This window comes from Phalacrocorax carbo, chromosome 7, assembly GCF_963921805.1.
Source record: "Phalacrocorax carbo chromosome 7, bPhaCar2.1, whole genome shotgun sequence".
Taxonomy (NCBI): Eukaryota; Metazoa; Chordata; class Aves; order Suliformes; family Phalacrocoracidae; genus Phalacrocorax; species Phalacrocorax carbo.
The window spans coordinates 13766955-13791111 of NC_087519.1; the positions used below are offsets into that span (position 1 = coordinate 13766955).

At 39.4% G+C, this 24157-nt stretch overlaps 2 protein-coding genes across 4 annotated transcripts in view; one reads left to right on the plus strand and one right to left on the minus strand.

The window, feature by feature from the left end:
- Positions 1–1654, plus strand: part of DMXL2 (Dmx like 2) — a 55953-nt gene extending 54299 nt beyond the window's left edge. For all 3 annotated transcript variants that reach the window (XM_064456394.1, XM_064456393.1, XM_064456395.1), the window contains one exon: positions 173–1654. In XM_064456394.1, coding sequence (XP_064312464.1) covers positions 173–382 — 210 coding nt within the window. In that variant the 3' untranslated portion in view covers positions 383–1654. The remainder of the gene's footprint in view (positions 1–172) is intronic.
- A 1429-nt stretch (positions 1655–3083) lies between these two features.
- GLDN (gliomedin) lies at positions 3084–23228 on the minus strand. Its single transcript, XM_064456396.1, has 10 exons — positions 22656–23228; positions 20412–20463; positions 18122–18139; positions 16881–16988; positions 14666–14812; positions 13884–14009; positions 8719–8799; positions 8514–8639; positions 7618–7768; positions 3084–4322 (listed from the first exon to the last, which is right to left on the minus strand). The coding sequence occupies exons 1-10, from the start codon at positions 22995–22997 to the stop codon at positions 3863–3865; spliced, it is 1611 nt and encodes a 536-aa protein (XP_064312466.1). The 5' UTR covers positions 22998–23228; the 3' UTR covers positions 3084–3862.
- Positions 23229–24157: the final 929 nt, after the last annotated feature.

Genomic DNA, 24157 nt, shown 5'->3' on the forward strand with positions numbered 1-24157 from the left:
AGGAGCCTCTCTCAAGACTCTTGGACTTCTTGTAATTGTTGCTAATAGAAGACAAAAAATACCCTTGTCTTTCCTGAATAGGGTTTAGAATATCCAGGAATCTGAAATATTAGGGGAAAGTATAAATCCTAGTTTTAATCTCCTTCTGTGATTTTTCATTCTTTTGACACAGGTGTGGAGACTGACTGGCTATAATTTAATTCATTCATTTAAACATGAACATGCTAAGCAGTCCATTTTCAGAAATATTGGTGCTGGTGTCACCCAGATTGAAACTGCGCAAGGCAATCGTATCTTCTCCTGTGGAGCAGATGGCACGCTGAAAATGAGGGCTCTTCCCAATGCTTTCAATGTACCTTCAGGCATTTTTGACATTCTGTAACGTTATGTGAGCTAATCCTGTTTTTATATAATGTCCCTTCAAGTAGCTAAAAACACAGTGATACACACTGTGGAGAAAGTAAATAGTCTGTTTCCTTTCAAAGCAGTTACTACAGCATTAAGTATTCTGGGGAAAAGATTTAAAAAAAACCAAAACAACAACTTTTACAACAGGCACATTTTGAGTATTCCCATAAGGATCACTGGGATTGAAATGCATGTACCGTAACGTAAAAGCAAATAATTAAATGCAGTACAGTCAGTCATAGGTAGGGTTATTGCTTAGTAGCCCACAAGCTGCATTTAGTAAGTGTATTGTAAAGATTCTGACACTTGTCGGCCCTTTAACAAGCACTGCAGCTCTGCAAGTCGGTAAGTGTTTCTGATATGTTTCTGATTATTTTTATTCCAGTTTTTCCTACTAAATGAAGCATGTGTACAACTTCTCATTGTAAAATAGTTTAGTTTTAATTAAGGCTACTCACTGTATTTGATTTTTGCAAGAAAGTGTAATGGATGCAAATGCGTGGAACATGTGCAATCAGGAATGTACTGTGAGACATGTATCACTTTATGCTGAGATTTTTTTTTCCCCAGTTAGTATTAATACACAGTTGATACTGTAACTTGCACATCAAAACATTTTTAAATGCAATGTTTTTTAATTTGCACACTATTTTCCTTTCTTTCCGACAGCTATGTTTTCTGTTGGACACCTGCCTTTACTTTAGGAATGTATTGTAAGCATTAAATGTTTGTTGTGAAGACATCCATGATTCTAGTAAGCTTTTAGTTTTGAAATTCATTTGTCCAGAAAATACTTTGTTAAATGAAGCTGTTAAGAGAATACCAATAGAAAGTATAATGCCACATTTCAGATGAATGTCAGGCTTTATGTGGCCAGCTAGTAAATAGTGGATAAAATTGGTAATTAAATTATTACCACAGTATATTGTATAAACTATGCAGAGTTCAATATTGCTTGCTTGTAATATAACTAGCTACTGTTGTCAGATGTATTTTTCTGTTGTAAACAAAAATATGTTCTTAAGAGACTGGAACAGATGTCTGCATATTTAAATGTTAACTGTCTTATTCCTCCAATGAAAATTTTGATGTCTGTGCTGTATTGTAAAATATACTAGAATAAAAAGCACCTTTCGAGAAAGGTGATTTTAAATTGTAGGCTGGGAAGTATGAAAAGAAAGAAGAGTTAACGTCATTGTTTAGTTTCCCCTTTGTAAGTTAAATAAATTACTTTTATTTCATGGAACAGTCCATTCCAGAGCTCGTCCTTATATTTAAATAGATTTAACTAAACCTCCAGTAGATTGACTGGATACTGCCTGAGCTAGCTTTAAATTGACCTAGGACTGTACTGAGATAAAAAGGATTAGGCGTTTGTATTTTATTTTCAGCTGTCCTAGAAAAGCATAAGGTTAACAGAATTTAGTTCTTCATCTCCAACAAAGGCAGCTGCAAGAAGCACAGCCTGGTTCTGTCACTGAGAAAAGAAGCAGAATTTGCTGGCCCTCCTTCTCCAAGAGGTTGATCCAAGTGGTTCAACAATGACATTCAGAAATTTAACAATTAAAGATACATAGGCACATTATCTAGAAACTGTCACATCTGGCTTGAACTGTATTTGCTCAAGTATATTGCCAAGCTTTTTTCTTATAGCCGAAAAGTCTGAATTATGGTACTAATAAAGTAATTTTTAAGAAAACACCACCACCACAACAACAAAAAAAATCCAAGAAAACCCATGAAAAAAAACCTACAAAAAAAACCCAAACCACACCCCACAAAAATCAAAAGAAGCCCACATACACAGAGCCATAGGTCTGGACTTTGAAGTTTTGCACTCTTTATAGATACACATAGAATTCTTGGTGTATAAGTTTTGATGTATATACTAGGTCAAAGTATTAACTTTCCTTTTCCCTCTGCATCTCCTTAGCATGCAAGGCCTGAATCCTGGCCTTAGTGAAACCAGCAAGTATGCTGAGAAGAGAGGATGCAGCCCAGGCCCAGCCATCACTGTATCACACACTGAAGCTTAGCTGCAGCAGAGGTATTTTTCCAGCTCATTTGCTAGACAAGGTCCTGCAGGCCACAGACATTCCCAAATTCATTAATCCCTTTGATGGTGCCTGGATGCCACATAGGTATTAAACAGCTCAGTGTAGTTCAGGGTTTAAGTGATACTTTGCCTCTAAGTATTTGCATGAGCTCTGTGAACTTTACCAATATACACAGGCAGCTTAGAAATTCAGGTAGGGGCTTTCTGAGAGTGTGATTTTGAATTTAGATACCCAAAGCAACAGTAGGGATTTATGTTTCAGTGTTAAATTTAGAAGTATGAAATACCAGAACAAAATTAAAATCAGAGTTCCTATTATTTCTCACCTTTAGCGCTCAAAAATCACTGAATTAATCTGTTGTTAACCTTAAGTCACTAAGCAGTATGATGAATACATGCATTCCTGCTCCAGCTATTTTATTTTTCTAAGAATAGCAGCAAAAAAGTATACCCTTCATTTTATGAGTTCATTTGTACAGATGAATGTGGGGTATTTTTGGTTTTTTTAGAAATATACCTTATTGTAATTTAAATATAGCTATCAGCAAGTTATATAGTGGTATGGTTTACACGTCAGCGAGGGACAAGGAAGAGTCTGCAGCAACACAAGCAACTCAAACACTGTTAAAAAGGGAATTTTAATCATAAATTTTACATCTTTCCTTCAATTTTATACCTCATTAATTTTCTTCCCATGCCCATGCTTCATTTACTAAACACAATTTCATATATATTCAATATTTAATAATGCCATTATTCCCATTCTCCTTGTATTTGGGCTGGAGTTTGCTTTTGAATATGTAATAATTGACTGGACTTGTCAAACTTGAAGCTTTCTGCTTTTTTTCTATTTAAACAATTATTTCCATCCCCACTATTTCTAATAGCTGTATATCTTTGGCCAGAACAAAAAAAAAAAGTTCACATAGAATCAGTGGAAAGTTTTATGTGAAAATAACAAAGGTATTTGTACACAGAAGTTTGTTATTTAGACATTTATACTAGACCATACTCATGGACTAGAAAATAATTGCAGATACGATGATTGCAACTGAAAGTTATAAATAGCCTCTGCTGAGCACACGACCATGGAATAATCAATGTATTAGATATAATTATGAGCTGAATAATAGGGGAAAAACAATAGTAAGTCTGTGCTAACTGTGTGCCAGCTGCAATACTGAACAGCTATTCTTTTAAAAAGGCGAGAATGGCGTATATAATTGAAGTGTGTTTATTCAAAGTGCCTGTTCTCCCTTTTATGCACACACAAACCACCATCAGTTAACAGAAATTTATACCAAGTGAACAGACCCCCCCCCCATGTGTATATCCTATAGCTTTAAATAATCTATTTAGTCAAACATGGCTCCCATACATGACATTTTAAAAATATAGTCATCTGCCAAAGTGTACAGGGTATACCATTAAGCTCCCATTCTCCCACGTATACAAATTCTTATCTCTTAGACTGTATGAAAGCATAGCAAGAACAGACTCTGAAGACCGTAACTCAAATCTTGCATCAATCTGCTTTTCTTTCAATAAATCAAAAGCAAAACTTACTGTCATATCCTTAGTATCAGTAACATACATAATGCCACATGCTATGAATGCGTTACCAGCCTTGGACTTAGGATATGTAGTATTGATATGCCGAATGACTGAAAATGTTTCTTCATCGATATGTGCCACTATTATATTTTCATCAGCACTTGAGGCATATATAATCCAAAGACCCTTCTCATCCACTGCTACGTTGAAATACGTCTTCGAGTTAGAAAAGAGGTAGTTACGACGATGATATAAGGCATTTTCAATTAGCAGTGTGCCCAATGATACTTTATCAAGCCCAAGTCTGAAATGAGATAAAGCATTTAGTATGTTGTGTTAAAAATTCATTTATGCATGATTACTGATAGAAGCATTGTTGAAAATACATGCGTTCAAGGACCATTCTGATGTCTGTTAAGATGAAGCACCTTCCAAAACAACACTAGGAGAAAAGTCCAAAGTAGTAACTAATCTAAAAAGTGCACAAAAGCATGAACTTGCTTTGGTAGATTTCACTTTATTTAGTCTATAAGCTTTATTATCACTAAGATGAAAGAAGCAACTCATAGGAATGGGTATGAAAAAGAATCAGATACCAGGTGAAGGCCCAAACTTGTGAAGTGAGGGTTGTAGCAAAGTTTGCTTTCAACTAGGTGGGAACTAAAGGGAGAAAATGTGATTGACGAAATCAGTATGAATTCTGGGCAGGTTCACCTAGTCTTAAGAGTTCATCTTTTGAAAACAGTTCAGATAATGCAGTGATGTGCTCAAGGAAACATCAAAGGAATAAAAATTCTACTTTTGCAGAGCCAAAGTTCTGACCTTATGCTGGCCTCCAACAGGACAGCCTGAATGTCTCATCTCTGATGTATAAAATTGTTTTTATTCCTTGATAGGATGATAATCTGAGGACAGCATCATTGAGCAGCTAAATTGAGTTCCCCTCCTAGTTTGAGAGGGTAACCAGCTACTATCAAGACACATTTGCAGTTAGCATTAAATCACTGAATAACAAAGTGCTTTAGCAAAGGCAGAGCGAGTATGCTTTATCCTTCTAAGTAACACCTTCTGTAATGAAGCACATTTCATTGTCTGACTTCTGTCTAACTGTATAGCTTCATTCCTCAAACAGGAAAAACATTACTCAGTACAGGAATCTGCTCCAGTTACAAAAGTTTTCTGAAAAGACAGGCTAATGACAGGAACATTTCATATCCAGGAACTTAAAATAGAAGGGAAAATACTGGAAGAGTAACTTTTCTGTGGAAGAAGTGTTGATAGCATATACTAGAAAAATCATCCTAAGAAAAGCGAGGAATTACTAACTAGCTGATTCTCCTCAGCTTTTGTAAAACTCATGTCTGCAGCAACTCCACATTCCAGCATCATGTATGTGCAATAAAAAAAAAAAAAAGAAAACAAAAAACCTCAAAGGCTGAGGAAGATTTCTGAGAAATGTGTATGTCAACCCAGTTAATCTTGTTAAGTGCTTCATTTTTGTAAATGACCTCATGTGAGGGCAAGGACTAGGAGGACAGCCCTTAGCAGCAATAGTCACAGAGAAATGCAGATTTTCTTCAAGATTTTTGTCTATATAGAGCCAACAAGATAAAAAATATCTCAAGCGTAATTAGAAACATGCAAGATCTGCAACACAGAACACCCTGTCTTTTCCTCTTTTATGTGACAATCCTGAAGGGAGCAGAAAAATGAGGTTTCATTCCTGAAGGTCTCTTCTGCTCCCCCAGTCAAGGACAGAAATTCTTTAAATCTTCTGGCACCTTGGGATAAATGGCAAGATATAGTGAACAGGGAACTCTAGCTACAAACACTTTTCTGATCACTGAAGTCAACCAAAAATAACAGAGGTGGGAAAGCATGTTATGAAACGAAGAAAGGATGAAGCAATCAATGTCAGGGATCTGATGATCATGACAAAACGTCAGGCAAACCTCATTTTACCAGCTTTCAGATGTGACAGGAAACTCCTTTTAAATATTTTTTTCCACATTTGCAAAATGAACCAGCCAGGTCCTCACCTGTTCTTTCTATTAGATCAATATAAAAAGTCCCAGAAGCTTTTCCGCAGCCCAAAATCAAGGACTTCACTGTCACAGAATTCAGAGCCTCATTCTATCTGTGCTGAAGGTAAATAATGTTAGCGTGAATAACTGAACAGAAAGGCCATCTCAGAGCACTTCTCAGAGAGGTTTTGAAAAATTCCACAAAAAGTTTGTGTTCATCTGTACATGAAGGCATTTCCCAATTAACAGTACCGAAGCAAAGGTGAGCAACCTCTGTCCTATCACTGTGTATTGCTTAGACAGAGATTGTCTTTTACAGATGTGTAAACAAAAAGCCCTAAAAATGTTTAAAGGAGGTTGCCAAAAAGTGGGCTTGTCTTTGGCAGAATAAATATTATAGAATCCAAGCAGCTTGCTCACATTCCTTGGCATCCAAATGAATATAGAAAGGCAGCGCTCACACCTGCTTGGGAATAGACATCAAAGTGTAGTAATGTTCTTGGCTCAAACATCAGAGTCGTGTAAGAGAACTTGAAAGCAGATGCAATCTTTCACTTGCCCTTGGACTGTCGTTCTTTGGCTCTTCCCACAAGACGAGATATTGTTTTTGATTTGTATTTTCTGGGTCTGTCCTCAGTAGAAACTGAAGAAAGAGGGATGTAATTCCCAGTTCCAATTCAGGGAGATACATTGGGAGAGTTGTAGGAACTTCTTATTACAAGGAAATCAAACAGTGGAGCCACTCCTCCACAATGGAATCTGCAATTCACCAGGTCGCCATGTCCTCAGCTGGTGCCTCTGCATTCCTCTGTACTAACAGCATTAACTCAACCCCTACCAGCTAAGAACAGTGCTATCCAAGAGCAAAGCTTGTGCATCAACCCAGCAAGCAGCTCTGGAAAGCCAAGTTCCACAAGTGGGCTAAAATCATATAACCACTCATCTGTGTGCCCCAAACTGCAACTGAACCAATTCTCATTCTGATGCAGGCAGATGTGCAGCTTATTTTTTTAAATCAAATACAGGGGGGGTTTTTTTCTGACCCCCAACTTCCTTAGTTCATTTTTTTTCTCACAGTTATGAACACAGCAAAGAATCCAAGTGCAAGAACACCCACAGCAATATAATGTTTAGCAGAAACCCGTTGGACCCTGGGATAGCCAGAAGAAAAATCTGTGGTCACCTCTGCACATGGCATCTTGTTAATCTGGAGGCCCAGTTGTCCTATCGTGTAGTAACTGCTCAGGTTAACACAGAGCTTAAAGAACTGACTGTCACAACAGAGTAACGGACCTGGACTGCCCTCCCAGTTCCTCTCCTCCCACAGCATCTGCACACACAGGTGGAAAACCAGTGGCCCACATTCTAGTTACACATTGGAAAGAATTAGTTGTTCTGTTCTGGAAAGAATTCTGAACCATTCCTCCATTCTTCCCATTCTAGATAAGACCAAAAAGAAACATAAAATGCTACAATGAAAACAGCCTGCTTTTCTGAGGTTCGCCTCTGTCACTCTAAACCATTGCTCCTCCTTCTACAACCTCACTTGCCTTAAGCCAACGATGTTTGACTTACTTCAGAATGACATTGGTTCCTCCCTTTTGATAGTACAGATGATTGTTTTGTACTGCATGACCACATCCATAAAAGAATCCTGTGATATTAATGATCCTGTAGCTGTCATTCAGCAAGGCATTGGAATTCTCATATTCTTTTATGGAGTTTCCTAAATGAAGGGGAAAACATGAAAAAAGGATTTGTTTGGTTCATCTAATTTTTAAATATCTACCCTAAAATTCAATCTCTACTGAAAGTCAACCTCAATCAAATATCTGACAGACAACAGTTGTATTTTTGTTTTCAGTAGTGATTCAACTTGCTGGAATGTGATAAAATAATCCAGAGACAAACACCAAAAATATCTATAGAGGTGGCATTCAAGGGCCTGTTTCCCACAGACCTGATGGGCCCTAATTCTGAACACAGTTGGTAAATACACATAAAATACTTCCTTTCTCCACCTAGGTCCTGGAAATTTTCCTCCACTAAATGTATCTCTTGCAGCATCTGATTCATTTTCATGCCTAGCTAAATGAAAAGGCGAAACTCCTAGCTACAATTTAGGGAAGTAAAGCCATAGGAAACTGTTGAAAGAAAAGAATAAAAAAGCATGAATAACAGGCATTTATGTAAACTTGGGTTGGTTAAAAAAAACAACAACTAAAATCCTCAAACTACTTTCAAAATCTGATGTTGACTCTGAAAATGTCTAAAGATACTAAAAAAGCGTATAGCTATATGTATAGTCAGATATTATGGAAATATGTCAGGTAATATAGAAAATATTCTGAAAAAGATGTGGGTAAAAAACCCATCATACTTGATTAGAAATATTACTTAAGTTAGAAGGAATTAAGAAAGCAGTGTTAGTATAACAACTGATTTTTGATCAGCAACTACTACTAGTGTACCTGAAAAATGCATGGTAAGCCAAATCCTTTCATCACTTATATTTGTGGGTTCCCGCATCCAAGTTCCAAACGTTTGCTGTACACTGACAAAGTGAACAGGACTTCCTACAGACGTTATGACACATTCTAGTAGAGAAAAAGCACATGTCTAATCTGTGGCACTAAAACAGTAAGTAGCAGTTAGTCATGTTCTGTGGCAGGTTACCAGGTTTTTTTGAAGGACCAGGCATTCTTTCTTCAGCTTTTCCAGACAGGGTATCATCATTCGGTACAGCACACGTCTCACCTAGAGTTGAGAGAGAAAGGGTAAAGCATGTCATTTTTCTATATTTGACATGAGACATGCGCATCAGTGAGTCCACTAAAATAAAGGAATGACAATGGGGATTTTGTTTCATCTGGGGAAAAAAAGATTACGTTGATCTGGTCATTAAATGAGATTTAAAAAGACCTGCTCTCACTTCTGCCAAGGAAACAAAGTGTTTGCTGGGTTTGTTTGCTTCAAGTTGTCAGGCTGACACTCAACTTTGAGGAGTAACCAATTTTGCTCAACAGATTTAATTCCTCCGCTGTGAATTTCTAAGTAGCTGCTTAGAAAGACAGAGTTGCCCCTTTCCTTAGACAACTTCAGACAACTGAGATAGCTGGTTGATTTAGCAGTAAATATCAAGAATGCTTTCTTGGAAACGAGCGATGGTTAAACTCAAAAGCTTCATGCCCAAATCTACATATACCAGCAGAGGGGGTGTATTCTGCAGGCAACACTGGAAGTTTTGCTCATGTTGTTAATGCCTTAGACAGTAATAAAGTACTAACATACTAACACACTGAGCACATAATGCACAAGAATGCAGGTCAGTCATCCATGCCATTAAAGAAGCAATATGAAAGACTAAGGGAAATTTATACACTATATTCCTTATACACATAGAAATGGTTCACATTAGAAACAAATAAACACCTGGAAACGTTTTTCCCCACCCCTCAGCAATTTAAAGAGTAACTGTTTGGGTTTTCTCTTAGCATTTACTGTTAAAGCAATGCCTGAATGAAATTATGTATGGACCTTTTTCTGTAAGCCCAGATACCTCTTCTGCCTTTAAAACAAGGCAGCACATTTCAGTTTGCTTAGAACAAATAACCACAGAAAGCAGTTCCCAGCTCTTTGCTGAGGGTATCCTGATTTCACTGTAGCCTTGTTTTGTAATTCTTCTTAACTTTCATCTCTTTACACTTTTCATACTGCTTGACATGCATTCTTCAGGCAGGCATTTTTGTTGTTGCCTTCCAATATATTTTGGGGATTTACAGGGCTGTCATGAAGCTTAAACGAGAAAGAGTAAAAATATGAAATAACTATAAAGTAATGCTGAAAGGGTACTGTGACATTCAGGAAAGGACAGCTTACACTGCACTGTTTTTTTTTCGTTTGGGTTATATCCTCTCTTTATTCATGCAGAATGAAACTACACCAAGAAAGAGCAAGAACAACACATATTTCACCTACCCATTTATTTAGGGCATCTGGTGGTATGACATTCACATTTGTAAGTGATCACAGCGTATCTCCAAAATAAGGCACAAACAGTCAATCCAACCATGGGAAAATGACTGTCTATAGCTAGAATCTAACAATCCCTCTAGCTCCCTTTCCAGCTTCTGATCTCAAAATACGGTCAAAATATCTCAAAAAAGGAACCCACTTGGGAAATTATAAGTTGCAATGCACAAGCCAGTTTTCTTGGGCTGAGTCTAATAGATACAGTGAACTGAATGAGCAGTTCCCTATACAGTAGTTTATCTAAGAGTATAGAATAGTCAAGGACCAGATCAGTGTTTGTGGTGAAGCTGAGTGCACTATTTGCATTTGAGAATATTTGCAGTACTCTCTGAGGACTTCCAGCTGCATGAAACAGAAAGCAACTGAGATTAAAAAGATAGTTTTCAATCAGAGACTCTTATGTGAAATTTTCACTGCTTTCTTTCCATCAAAAAAAAGATAAATATCCTACTGATTCCTATCATAAAATATTCTGGCTGAGAGTTAATAGAGTTTACAAGACATTAAAACTATTGATCTGGTCTGTCTGGGGAGGGTGAGAAGGATGGAGCGAGGGAGTATGGAGCAGGGATGTTTTGTTTCTTTTCAATTTAGCTAACAGTACCATTGAGAACAAATACACCTGAGCTTCCACCTAATTATTCTCCTCTCTTAAAGACAAAGTTCTACCTGATTCAAAATTTAATTTAAAGAAACCATTCTTGTATTCTTATGTAATAAGCTAATTACAGTTGTAAATCATCACTCATTCTGTTTTCTTCAAAGGGATATGAATATTTAATTACAAAAGCTGTTTATTCTTTGAATTTTGGTAATAATATCTTGCAGCCTACTGACTCATAAACCGTAAATGCTCATTGTGGAAGATCTCATCTTTGCAGAGTTATTTGAGTATTACTCCCATTTGCACACCAAGATTTAAAATCCATCAGAAATCCACCAGATAGCTTATCTGGCAAAGCACTTCAGTCTGTTTCAACACTTGAAAAGAGGCTACCTGAGTAAATGGTCCAATTTTGTCTTGTACAACAGTTCATGCATTTCTGAATTTCAAATAGGATGAGATTTCTGCTCCAGCTGTCTACTTTCCATTGTAAGGAGGCTTTTTGGGCTCTGTTCTGATATTTCAATGCCCAGAAACTCCCGACTGAGGTTCTTACATGCTGCTACAATTACAATTACATGCTATATTAAAAATAAGAGGTGGAAACAATTCATATATGTTCCACCCAGTATTAAATGTTCACTTGTTAATAGTATTTATAATATTTTTAAAAGATTTTTCAGCTCAACAAACTGTGCAGAACGATTGTGACATAAAAACGTATCACCCTGTTGATGGTGAGACATACAAATTGTTCTGCTTGTTTCACATTTAATATCTGCATGAAGTTCTTGTGCATACCATTTTGGTATGCCTATCAAGAAACTACATTCCCGATTACAAAAGAAACCCCGCTTTACCAAACACTGTCACAGATAACTCTCTTCTCCAGAAATGTGGAAGATTAGTAATTGAGACATCATTCTTTTATAGGATCACTCTGAGCTCCCTGAAAACAGCTGGGAGGAAAATTCATCCCAGAACTGTAGAGGTAGCAACAGTCACAGAAATCCACAACTATCATCCCGAATGCCATACCATCCAGGGGTATAAAACAAGAACAGGCAGATCCAGTGTGTAGATCCAAAACCAAAAGTTTGCTTCCATTCTCAAGCTGGAGTAAGCTAGAAATACAATGCTGTTCTTGCACCAGCTTCTCTTTGCTTTCCATACTCAGCCAATGCCTTGAACCAAAATTTTCCAGTTATCACAATACCACAATAGTTGTAAAACCCATGCTCCTGAGCATCCAAACAACCAGCTCCTCTCACCTTCTACTGCTAATTCTGTACTGGCCAAAAAAAAAAAAAAAAAAAAAAAAGGCTCTCCTCTTGCAGTATGTAGAAATAATTTGAAATGCAAATCTCAAAACCAGATTTTTTTTGAGAGAGAGTCTTCAGGAATATATGATAACATTTTTTGCCAAAATTTTCATTAAGTCCAGCAACTTCAGACATCCATCTTGAAATACTTTTAAAACATGGCTGCTGATTTTCACAACAAAATGAGTAAGAACACCCTTGATTTCCAAGCACCAGCCTTCCCAACCGCACCCACTCTCCCTGCCCCGTGTGCCTGAACTGGCACTGAAAAGCATTAGAAAAATCAAACCCTCATTTAATACTTCTAATTCAAAACAGAATTGTTTAGAGCATTAGAGAAGCCAAAGATCACAGAGATTACATTTTCTTTTCAATGTTGTTGAAAATAAAGTTGATTACAAAAGTCGCAAATACTTTCACAGAGTCTCAATGTCCCTGTTAACCTCTTAGAAGCTATTCGCACTCAAATGTGCAAAAAGAAATTCAAAGCCTATCTGAAAAATCCAGTTTAAAATGAAATTTATCTATGATAAATATAAATATCTGTACAAGTATAGTAAGAAATGTGTTTACCATAGAAGGTTTTTAGAATATGAATATAGTCTTTGGTATCATGTTGACACCAACACTTTCTTCCACCAAGTATTTAGATATTGTTAATGTATTTAAATCCATATAAACTTCAGGCATGGAAAAAATATGCTCAGTACACTATATCTGTTGATGTATTTACAAAATCCACTGTTTGAGGCAGCAGAGTACTTCCAGCCAGCCATCTGCTGAAGGAGGAGATATATGCCAACTAACTTTATATGTGCTCCACACAGCAGAGGCAGCACTACTCTTTAAAAGCCACATACGGGCACATGAGCTCACACACACATGGATTTTATCTGAGGCACAGCTTCAATCTATTTGAAGAAAAGATCTTCTAAGACATGGGTAGAAGTTGTTACATGAAACACTGACGTGGACATGGTTTTTCAACAACCCACAATATCAAGTTTAATCTATGAGGGTTAATTGATATCCAGCACACCTGAAAACCATGCCAGAGATCTCTCATGCAAACTCTTCATTACATCAGCACCTAATCAGTGACTTTTTGCTGAAGTGGAGCAGCTGCTATACAGTCTATAACCTGGTAGTCTGCATGCTCATATTTTGGTTCTAACAGTATCTGCTGTGCAATTTGCAGCCACAGTTTGAAGGGAATCTACTCTGTCTTTAGTTTTCCCTTTCTGAATATTGGAATTAGCCATATATCTCACCAACACAGCTACAGTAAAGGAAATAGAAGGGCCTCATGATCCACCTCTCATTCAGAATATAATACTGATAAAAAGCAACAAAGGAAAAGAAATAAAGATCGCCCTGCTCCAAAGCTTACATATTCAAATGGACCCAAGTCTCAGAGAATCCTTTTGTATTCCTCCAGCTTCTAAAATTCTTAGCTAATTCAAACTTGCTTCAGTTCTGCCAATGATCAGGCAATTTCATTTTATAGAATACAGTGAAACGTAGACTGGTTAACAGGTGTACATTTACATGTAAAATTAAAATTCAGCGCTTAAAAACTAAAAAATTTTAACTGCATTTCTCTTCCTTTCCAAGTATACCCCATTAAAAGAAATCACCATGTGTAAATACTTTGCCTGAGCATTAGCATAGCACAATTAAAAGACTAATACTGGACATAGCTTGCTGCCTTATCCAAATTATATTTCAGCAAAACACCAAAGCACATACACAGCATTAAGTTTGTGCAGTTTTACTGATGCCAGCAAAATTAAACACATGCTTACTGTTTTGTGAGACTTGGAGCAATGGTTTTAATCTTGAACCTGTTTATAATACTAAAAAGAACACTAGAAAGAACTAACCTGTGCATTTGCTGCTGTATATGTTCTCCTGAAGCTGTGCTTTACCTTTATCTTTACGTTTTCCTGGAGGCCCTGGGGGTCCAGGTGGTCCAGGGGGCCCAGGTGGTCCAGGTTCACCTTTTGCACCTGGGTACAAAACAGAGTACAGTGTTGCAGGCCCTGTAGGCAACAGGCAACCTGCAGAGAACTATACGTGTCTGCATGACAGACTTTGAGATATCTCTAAAACAGCCTCTCCCTTCTGAAGAGGTTTCTGCATACAGAACACTAGGATGCTGTTTGTTAGAAGGTGAGCGATACAGATCTTCACAAGTTGTAGGATATCAATGCAATTTATCTGTCTGTATTAGAGGTACATTAGAGCACTGTTGCCTTCTACGACTTCAACTTTAGAGGCTACAGTGCTGTAATTTTACACGGCTTATATTTGTGGCTGCTTCATATATTCCTGAGTGTAAATCTAGCCCTCATTTTCTCATAGAAAAAAAAACTACACTGCAAGAAAGAGCAGAAAGAGGTCAACTGTCTGGAATTGTACTGGAAATCGTGAAATTCATGTACACCTCAACCCAAAGCCCAAGCAGAAAAGTTTTTTTGAAGACTTGCATTACAAAGAGAACATAATCTCCTGGGCAGAAAAATACTCAGACTTCACTGTGGATAACATGGTCATGCAGGTTGGTCCTACTCTTGCAGATCACATTCATGCTTCAAGAGCAGAGTATATCTTTTTCTGCCAAGTACACTGTTGCAATAGAGCTCCTAAGAGTACTTCTTCCTACCTTCTAATATCACATCATTGTTTGCATCCCCCTTTTCACCCTTGGCTCCTCTTGCACCTTTTCCTCCTGGCATGCCATCCTTGCCAGGTAAACCCATTTCTCCAGGTTCTCCTTTCTGTCCTTGATCACCTTTTGGTCCTGGTATACCTACAAATAAAAAGCATTTCAGTACCAAGAACACCGTTCCAATATTAAGCATCAATCAACACATTTTTTTAATACAAAAAAGGAATTCACTCTAGTTGGTTTTTTTCACCTGTATTTAACTGGATAGCTGTAATTCGTTCCAATTTCAAAACAACGTTGTAACCTAATATGAAGGGAAACCGTGTACGATCCATTTGGTACAAGTAATACATTCTTCACCTGATCTCAGTTTTGAACACGAAATATACAGACCTGGGCCTTGTTAATACTGGCTGGCAAAATTCTGGGTAAGTAGGAATACTAAGGAAAGATGTGAAGTAACTTATTTTGTCACATGTGTAAGGCATTAAAGAAGGGCATTTTCATGGTTCTTCTAGACTTTTTCTTACAGTCATTGTGCACTAACGTTACAGTGCACGTTGCACTTTTAACATTTTCCATTGTCCCAACAGAGCATTGATACAGCTACCCAGTAACATTTCATGTAGCTACTGGAACCCTCCCTCTACACATGGTAGAAGCATGATCAGTCCGTATACTCTTTGCGCTTGATCATGTAGTAAAGTAAGATATTTAAAAGATATCCCTTTGTAGTAAGGAAAACAGTGGTGTGTTCATACAACTGAAACATCGAAACTTTGCACCCTCGACTTTTGCGGCAGTTAGTGTTTTCTTGCTTTAGGAGGAAGAAACATAAAACAGTTGTACAAATAGAAACATCAATGTTCTCACAGGCATAGGTTTCAAATAAATTACATTTATTAATACTTGAGAAGAAAATGCTTGGTTTTCCACATATGGTTTTACTATTTAAACTGATTTTGTGAAATCAGAAACAGAATTACAATATGGGGGTGAAATCTGAAACGTGTCTTTGGCACAATCGCCACCTGACTCTCTGAAGACCAGTTCTCTCTCCCAATTTTAAAAATTTGTTGAGGATACTAAAGTGACAGACCACATAATGTCTCAAGATAGATTAGACAATTGTTCCATTTGTACCTGCCAGCAAGCCCACACAGCTAGGTGCAAAAGCCAGCGTAATAGATGGGCTGCTATAAATGCCAACCCACTAACATCAGCCTGTCTACTCATCAACATACCCTTCCTCTTCTCCACCCCCTCTCGGTTCTACCATTCTGTTGCCCTTGTGCCCCCTTACCCTCCTACCATGCACAGCCTGCTGCTTTCTCACTCTGCCTTGAAGGCACCAATTATCCATCAGCGCTCGCACATAGCTATTGTGCATCACCAATTACTGCTTTACAACTTCACAATAGTTTACAGGCTCTGAACACAGTAACTGCTTACCGCCATTGCAGCTACTGCACAGTGATCTGTTGAACCTCACGTGCCCAGTCTACTACTGTTCTCTCTAGCCAGCCCTGTTCCATTTCCTCACATGCTGATGAACTGGACAGCCAAGTGACAGCAGCACTCCCACTGCTGGTTCCCTCTGTTCTTAGCAGAAACGTGTCATTGTGAAATCAACAAGTTAGACAAAATAGTTTCCTTGACCAACACGAAAGATTGCTTGTGGGCTATCCGCAGCCTATGGGCTATTTAGCAGAGATGCCTCATCTGTGTCAGCTACATTAAAATAGTACCTGAGACCCTACTGCATTACAAAGTTTATCTGAGACTAAATAAAAATGCTGCTCCAAGGTTTATAACAACTTCCACCCCCAAACTCTGGCTTTCTTTTTTTAAGATGTCTAAAGTCAAAGGGCCATTGTGTTGGCAGGTTGATGGAATGGAAATATTCTTACAATAACAATATTTACTAGCAAGTTCAGAATACTGAGATTCAACTAAATGCATTCAATAGCTTTAATTTGCAATATTCTGTAGTGTATGTATAGCATCTTCCTCACTGTGGAGTAAGACTGAAGTAACCTACACCAAAGCTTAGTGTAAAACAATGAATGCTACAGAATTCTGCAACATGGACCTTCTTTAAAACATCGAAACCCTTCTCCCCCTACAAAAGTCTAAAAGTAACTACACCTGAATATAACAGTAAAGAAAGGATTTCTTTTTTAAACAACCACCAGAAAAAAAAAAATACCTATTTTTCCTCTTTTTCCATTTATTCCTGGTTCTCCCTTTTGTCCTGGTATACCTGGGACTCCATCTGATCCATTGTAGCCAGGCAGCCCATCAAGTCCAGGAGGCCCTGAGCAAACAAAACAGCACAACTGAATTTTCACTGTTAAATACAATTTATCTTTATCTCTACTACGGGGTGTGTGTATGTATATATATGTATTCCTTAGACATACAAAATCCACTAATTGGCCATTATGTTCTCCATGCCAATAAAGTGTCCTCCAACAAAAAACCCACCACCAAACCAAACAATACAAACACCCACCCACAACAAACAAACAAAAAAACCTGTGAAACCAAACATAAAGGTAAGGTGCTTTTTTACCCTGGCCTTAGTTTAAGAAAGCTGACTGCAATGAATCCTGTACACATTTTAAATTAACGCCAGCACAGATCAGCTTTTTGGATTCCACTTCAAGGACAAACACAGTGGGGCCCATCCTATTTCTGAATTTCACAGTGACTATAACACCTTCCACAAGCCCCATAGGCTTTAAAGTTGCTTATGATATTAGCCAGACTAATCTAACACAAGAAAAGCATTTACCTACTTGTCCAGAGTACTGTAGTGCCAAACCACGATCGGTTGATACAAGACATCACTCCCTCTTCATTGCTATTTGAACCCCCACAAACAAAAAGCACCCGATACTTTTCTGATACAGAGAATTATTCTAAGCAGAACCACAGCTAAAGTAGCACAGAAATAAATCAAGTAACCATTCTTATAGCCTAGCAACCACACCAGTGAGAGCAGAAAGAGAGAATTAAATAAGAAAGGAGGAAAGTTATGGAGAAGGCAGGAGGCTGGAATCAGTAACCCATATTTTTTAAAGAGATGTTTTTAGTGTTAAATTACAATATCAGTTTCCTTGGGGTTTTTTAAATATATATACTCCTCTCTTCAGCCAAATGCTACTTACTTCATCTGGTTTTGATCAAGTATGTTTTAGCAAATGTGAAACTATCCTATTGCCTCCACTAGAAAAGTATAATGTCCAAAACCTCCCCCCTCTCAGAAGGGGCATGAATTGACCTAAATAGGAAAATTATAAAGGCAGGCAGTCATTCAATCCTCCTTCATTCTAATTAGCAGAGGAAGACTATTCTGTAAAAGATACATTTCTACATTTCAACATTTTGTACCAGCAACTGTTACAATCACCCAAAAATGTTACTGCAATTGGACAAGTATCTTACCTGGGGGACCCGGGGGGCCTACAAGAAGAACATGCAAAAGAACACACAAAAGAAGAAATAGTGAGTTTAACCTATCAAGAAAACAAAAAGCAATTCCAAACTGAAATGATTAGCATTAGATCAGAACATTGCAAAATGAACACCTACGGGTTTAACTGGTTTGTATTATAAACAACTAACTGTGCATTAGCAGAAAGTCAGACTTACTGAAAGGGTATCCTTAAAAGCAATAACATATACACATACATGTTGCTTTTTGCAAATTTCAGTCGATAAAGGTTTGACAAACAACCACCTCTACAATGTAATCTCACTTTGCAATGCCATGGTTGTAAGGCACCTAACAATCTTTAAATTTCCTTTATGTAAGTGTTCTCCAGGATCCTGTTGTGGTAGATGAAGAATAGCTTTACAATACTGGTGAATGTCAGAATTAAAAATCCTGTTGAAAATACACAGTAAAAGTACATGCCACACTCCTCTGTGTTTTATGGGTATTTTATTGCAGTTCAGGATTCAGACTAATTAAACAGAGAGAAAAAAAAAGAAAAAAGGTCTTGTCAAGCCTACTAACTATGTCTAAATCACAATCAGGCTTTTCACATGTAATTGGTCTCCAGACTGGACCAAGCTCCCCACAGAACCTGGTTGATGTGTTAGAATCTGGACTTGCTTCAGTTATTCAGCAACATGTAATACAAAAATATCTATCTCACTCTCTCTGACTTAGTACAAATACAGGGCCTTAAAGACAGGAAAGAATAGCAGGCAAGAATAAAGCAAGGTAAACCAGAAAATGTTTCTGTAACAAGATTTATCTTATATGATCCCCAATACACGTTAAAAACAAACAAACAAAAGAACAACAACAAAGGAAAACTACAAACAGGAAAAGCAGGTTAGAAGAATACAAAGAAAGGTGGTAGCTGCAAACAAAGAGCCGAATTAGTTCTGCAGACATTTTTACCAGCCAACAAAGTACTGTCTTGTTTCAACAAAACTCTCTACAACAGAAAATAACAGTAATTACTAGATTTCCCTAAAGATGACAATTTTCAGCATTAATTAGAAAGCATTATTAGTAAAGTGAAAACCATTTTATAGTACCATTACAGCAATTATCCCTTTTAATCAGTACAGCCAGTAATATCAGTTAACATCTTTCTGCCAATTTTCCAGTAAATGACCATTTTTTCCACACTACAATGTTAAGTCCATTAGTGCATCCAATTACTTCTTCAACTCAAAAACCAAGGCTCTTGATTATCCTTTTGTAATCATAAGATAAACTAGAAAGGTGCTTGAAAAGTAGCAAAAGTCTCAGAGGCCTCTAGCAGAGAAAGCCAGTAATAGAGACAAAGTTTAATACTGTCAAGAGAGCAAAAAGGTGCAGAAAGCACCAAAGTAGCAGGAGTCTGGACCCCAGAGAAATAAACCTCTAGTTTGTCTATGGTTCAGCCTCAGTTGCAATCAGGACTGATGTACAGTTTCAGAAGTAGTATCTAACATCTGTGTGTACTATGGTAATTCTCCTTTATGTTCAGATCAGTTGACACAAATTTACCTTATAGCCATTTCAAAATACAAACCAGACAGCAAGTGAAGTGTTTTCTTAAAGTCATAAAAAGTAGCTTATTTCCAATCTCATTTCCAAAAAGAACACAACTCAGTCTGTTATAGACTTCAAAGCTGGGCCATAGCCCTTAGTTGGCTAATACCTGACATGCTCTTCACCAAATCACATAGAATCTTCTCAAATCTTCTCTTGTCCCAGTCATCAGCTGTTCCAACACCTCACTGGTAACACGGGAAACCCAACATCCTGTTATCATGGTCCAAGGAAGGGGAGGCAAACACACTCCCCATCTAAGTCCCACTACTCCACAACAGTTACAACAATGGAAGCAAGATTCTACACCATATATGTTCATCCCCTGTTAGCCTTGAAGTATGGGGACATACACAAAAATACCAAGACTAAACCTCAACTAGTATTTTAAACACCCAAATCTATTAAATTTACTTACGAAAATTACATGGGAAAGAAATAGCTCCAAGTAAACATCAGCTGAACTCCTTAAATTCCAGCATTTATAGTAAATAGGTATAGATAAGTCCCAAAGGAGCATGTTATCTTGTTTAAAATAAATAACCCAATTGATATGTAAATTCCGATAAAGTAAATAGCATAGTTCTTTGACATAGCCACTGACCTCAAGTTCTTTAAAAACATTGTCATTCTGTATTCCTGAAGGTGACTCAGGTATAATGCTTAAGGCAATAAACATACCTGTTAAGCATATCCCTTTTGTGCTGTTACATAAATCCACCATCACTCGGACCTAATATTGCAAAGAAAATAAAGTTGAAAACAATGCATGCCATAAAATTATCTAGTTTGCTTTGCCTACAGAAATAACTCCAAAGACAAACATACAACTGTCCACTCTGTGCTTATAAGGATAAACTATTCAGAACTGCCTTAATATTGTGACACCATCCACCTCTTCCAGCAGTGTTTCTCTCATAGGAATCTGCTCAATATACCTTACTGAAAATATGAAGAAAATAATGGGCGGACAACTCCATACATCATCTAGGCATTAAAGTTCACCCATTACTGTCAAACAGGCGTGGTTGTCCATGCATTGTCTCTGCCAGTGGAAGGTATTAAAAGCCAACATCAGCCAATAAAAATTACATTCAATTTTATTTTATGTTTGTATCAAATGATGTATACTTTTCCAGCATTGCATATCCAGTGAGGAAGATGACCTATGTTCCAAGTAAGTGATTTCTTATCTTGGAATAACCTTCGCCCATTCAAAATACTTAATCCCAGCAATGACAGACTTTATAAAAACCAAGCTGGAGGAGACATTCATACAGATGCTTTTAATCTAGAGTAGACTAAAAGTTACCAATTAAAAAGACATCTTTACAAAATACATGGGGTTTGGCCAGGCAAACATTCATGTTACATGTCCTGCCTGCTGAGAGTCAACACTCCAAAGAGTCCTGCAACTCATCAAAACATCCAGCAGAAATGAGAATGTTATGAACACAAGCACTGGACATGCCTCAACTGTTTATAGGAAAGTCTGCTGTTTATAGTCTGAAAAGAATAATATTATTATTTCAGGGCTGTACAATATGTGACAATTTATGACCATATTTACCCAGTTGCACATGTATTCGTCTTTTTACAATTACTCTATCTACAAATAATGGAATGCACTAGTCCCAAAAGACAGAACGAACAAGTGTAAGTCAATCGGAAAGGCAGACTGATGTTTAGTCCTAGCAGGGTTATTTGCCGCTTTCAATCTGTATTTTTAAAATTAATGCATCATTAGCTTCAAGTGACAAATCTAACAGACTCAAATAAAGGACAAGTATTTTGATGGCAAGTATTCTGTTGCTGCAAAATCAAACTATATTTGACTACGGATTTCAATTCTGTCAGATACATACTGAGAATTTACTGGATTCCAGGCTGTACTAAAACAGCTCTTACATTCCAAAGTTTTAGACTCAATTTAAATTAGCCAAGAAGAGCTAACTGGTCTTGAATATCAGAATTTGCTGGTTCTCTTCCCCCTCACACCCCTCAAAAACACGTGGCTTCTACCCTGTAATTTGTAAAATACACATTGTCCATGTGTGCTCTAATTCAAACCACATTTTAATCCAGATGGTTTTGTTGAGGTTGCTGAAATGATTACAACTTGCTTTGGGACCCTCCAATTATCTCAGCAGCATTATTCTTACCAATCAGTGCAATTCAGGTGACAATTAAAAAACATGGCACTCAAGCGCTTCCTTTTTCTATCTATTCAAAGTTTTTCAACTATATGACCTACATATTTTTTCAGCTACATGACCTAGTTCCTCCCAAGCAAGGATAATCTTGCCACTGAATTGCAAAAAACTATGCAGTGTTGCCAAAGGACATACAGCTCTCCTCCATGAGCGGTGCAGAGATTTAAAAATCTGACACCTTGGAAACTGGAAGGCTGACTTTTTATTGCAACTAAACTTTTGAAGTTTCATTAAACCCACGCTACTAACAAACAACTTCGCTCCATTTGCCTACCTAACTACCGTTTTAAAAGTTTAATCATAACCTGTAAGCTATACGGCCCCTCAACTCCTAGCACCTCAGCGTTTACAGCCGGCAGCCACCGTTTGGCAGGCGCTGCCCCTCCCCCGAACACCGGCTGGGTGTTTTGCCCCACGCGAGCCTCGCAGCGGCCCGGACCTGCCGCCGCGAACGGGAGCGTCCCCCCGCACGTGCCGTGGGTTCTTCGGGCCGAAGCCGGGCCGAGCCTCAGCCCGGCTCTCCCCGGGGCTCCGGGCCGGTACCGGGGGGGCCAGCGCCGGCGCTGCCGGGTCCCGTCCCGCCCCCCCCCCCCCCCCCCCCGCCGGGTCCCGCCGCCGCCCCGGCAGGAGCCGGCAGCGGCGCGGCCCCCCGGAGGGCAGCCGCAGGCGGTGCCGCCCCCCAGCCCCGCCGGGGCGGGCGCCTCCGCCCTACCGGCACCATGGAGTAGGTCATCAGCATGAGCATCTCGTCGTTCTCGGCGCGGACGTGCCCGCGGGCGCGCTCCCCGCGGCGGCTCCGCTTGCTGCGGGCGGCGGGTGGGGGGCCCCAGCCGGGCCCGGGCCCGGCGGCGGGTGGGGGGCCCCGGCCGGGCCCCAGCGGGTCCCGCAGGGAGCCGTTGGCCGCGCCGGGCCGCGCCGCCTCCAGCTCCCGCAGCGCCGCGCCCAGCTCCCGCCACTGCGCCAGGAGGAAGAGCGTCCCGGCGGCGCTGAGCGCCGAGAGCAGCCCCAGGGTGGCCAGCAGGCACGGCAGCGCCCGGCCGCCCGCCGCCTCCATCGCCCCGGGCCGGCTGCCGACGGACGGGCGAGCCGCCGCCGCCGGGGAGGGATTTATGTCCCCCCGGTGCCGTGGGACGCGGGCCGGGCGGAGGGGAGTGGCGGCGGGCCGGGAGCCGCCGGAGCGGAGCGGGGGAAGAGAGGACGCAGGGGCTGGGGGCGAAGGGAGGGGAGGGAGGGGGCGCCGCCGGGCAGGGGGGTCGCGGCCCCGGCAGCCTCCTCCCCGCTCCCACGGCGGGACCGGGCGCCCGCGGTCACGTCCCCGCTCCCAGGGAAGCCGGGCGTGATTTCCAGAGGGGGAATGCCTGGTACAGCCCGTAGATGCCTCTGTCCCCAGTCACTGCATACTTTTAAGCGACTCAAATTGCACATGAGTTTTTTCCAGGTATCAAGATTTTCATTAACTTCATTGCCCAAAGGTGCGATGCAAGCACGTAAATGATACTGCGTAGTAAAAATCCCTCCTTTATTCACATACCATCATTCTGCAGCTCATATGAGCACTTTGCTATTTTAAGAACATCATATGTCATTCAATAACATTTTACCTGTTGCTTTAGATGTTCAAGCACAGACTTTTCCCAGATTATTCCTGCCAACTCTTCTGTGACATGGCGCACCTTTAATATAACAAATTTATATCCCAATTAATTGACAGTAACAATAAGAAAATTAATTATCCAGAATCTCACTGTTGTAAAGAACAGCAGAGTTTGACCAAATATGAAGACTTCATCAAGAATATGGAAGTGGCCTGGTTTCAGCTGCGATAGAATTAATTTTCCTCCTAGCAGCTGGTACAGTGCTGTGTTTTGGATTTAGGATGAGAATAATGCTGATAACACACTGATGTTTTAGTTGTTGCTAAGCAGAGCTTACACTAAGTCAAGGACTTTTCAGCTTCTCATGCTCTACCGACTGAGACGGCTGGAGATGCACAGAAGCTGGGAGGGGGCACAGCTGGGACAGCTGACCCCAACCGGCCAAAGGGACACTCCATGCCACGTGACGCCATGCTCAGTATATAAGCTATGGGAAAGCTGGCTGGGGCCACTGCTCATGGACTGGCCGTGCATCAGTCGGTGGGTGGTGAGCATCACATATTTTGTATATTCTTTCATTATTATCATTATTGTTTTCCTTTCCTTTTCTGTCCTATTA

Coding starts and splice junctions, on each gene's coding strand:
- GLDN (XM_064456396.1), bottom strand. CDS start 22,997: ATGGAGGCGGCGGGCGGCCGGGCGCTGCCGTGCCTGCTGGCCACCCTG. Junction 14,010..14,665: donor CAATGATGTGATATTAGAAG/GTAGGAAGAAGT, acceptor TTTTGTACCCAG/GTGCAAAAGGTGAACCTGGA. Junction 4,323..7,617: donor GGAACCAATGTCATTCTGAA/GTAAGTCAAACA, acceptor ATCTCATTTCAG/ACTTGGGCTTGATAAAGTAT.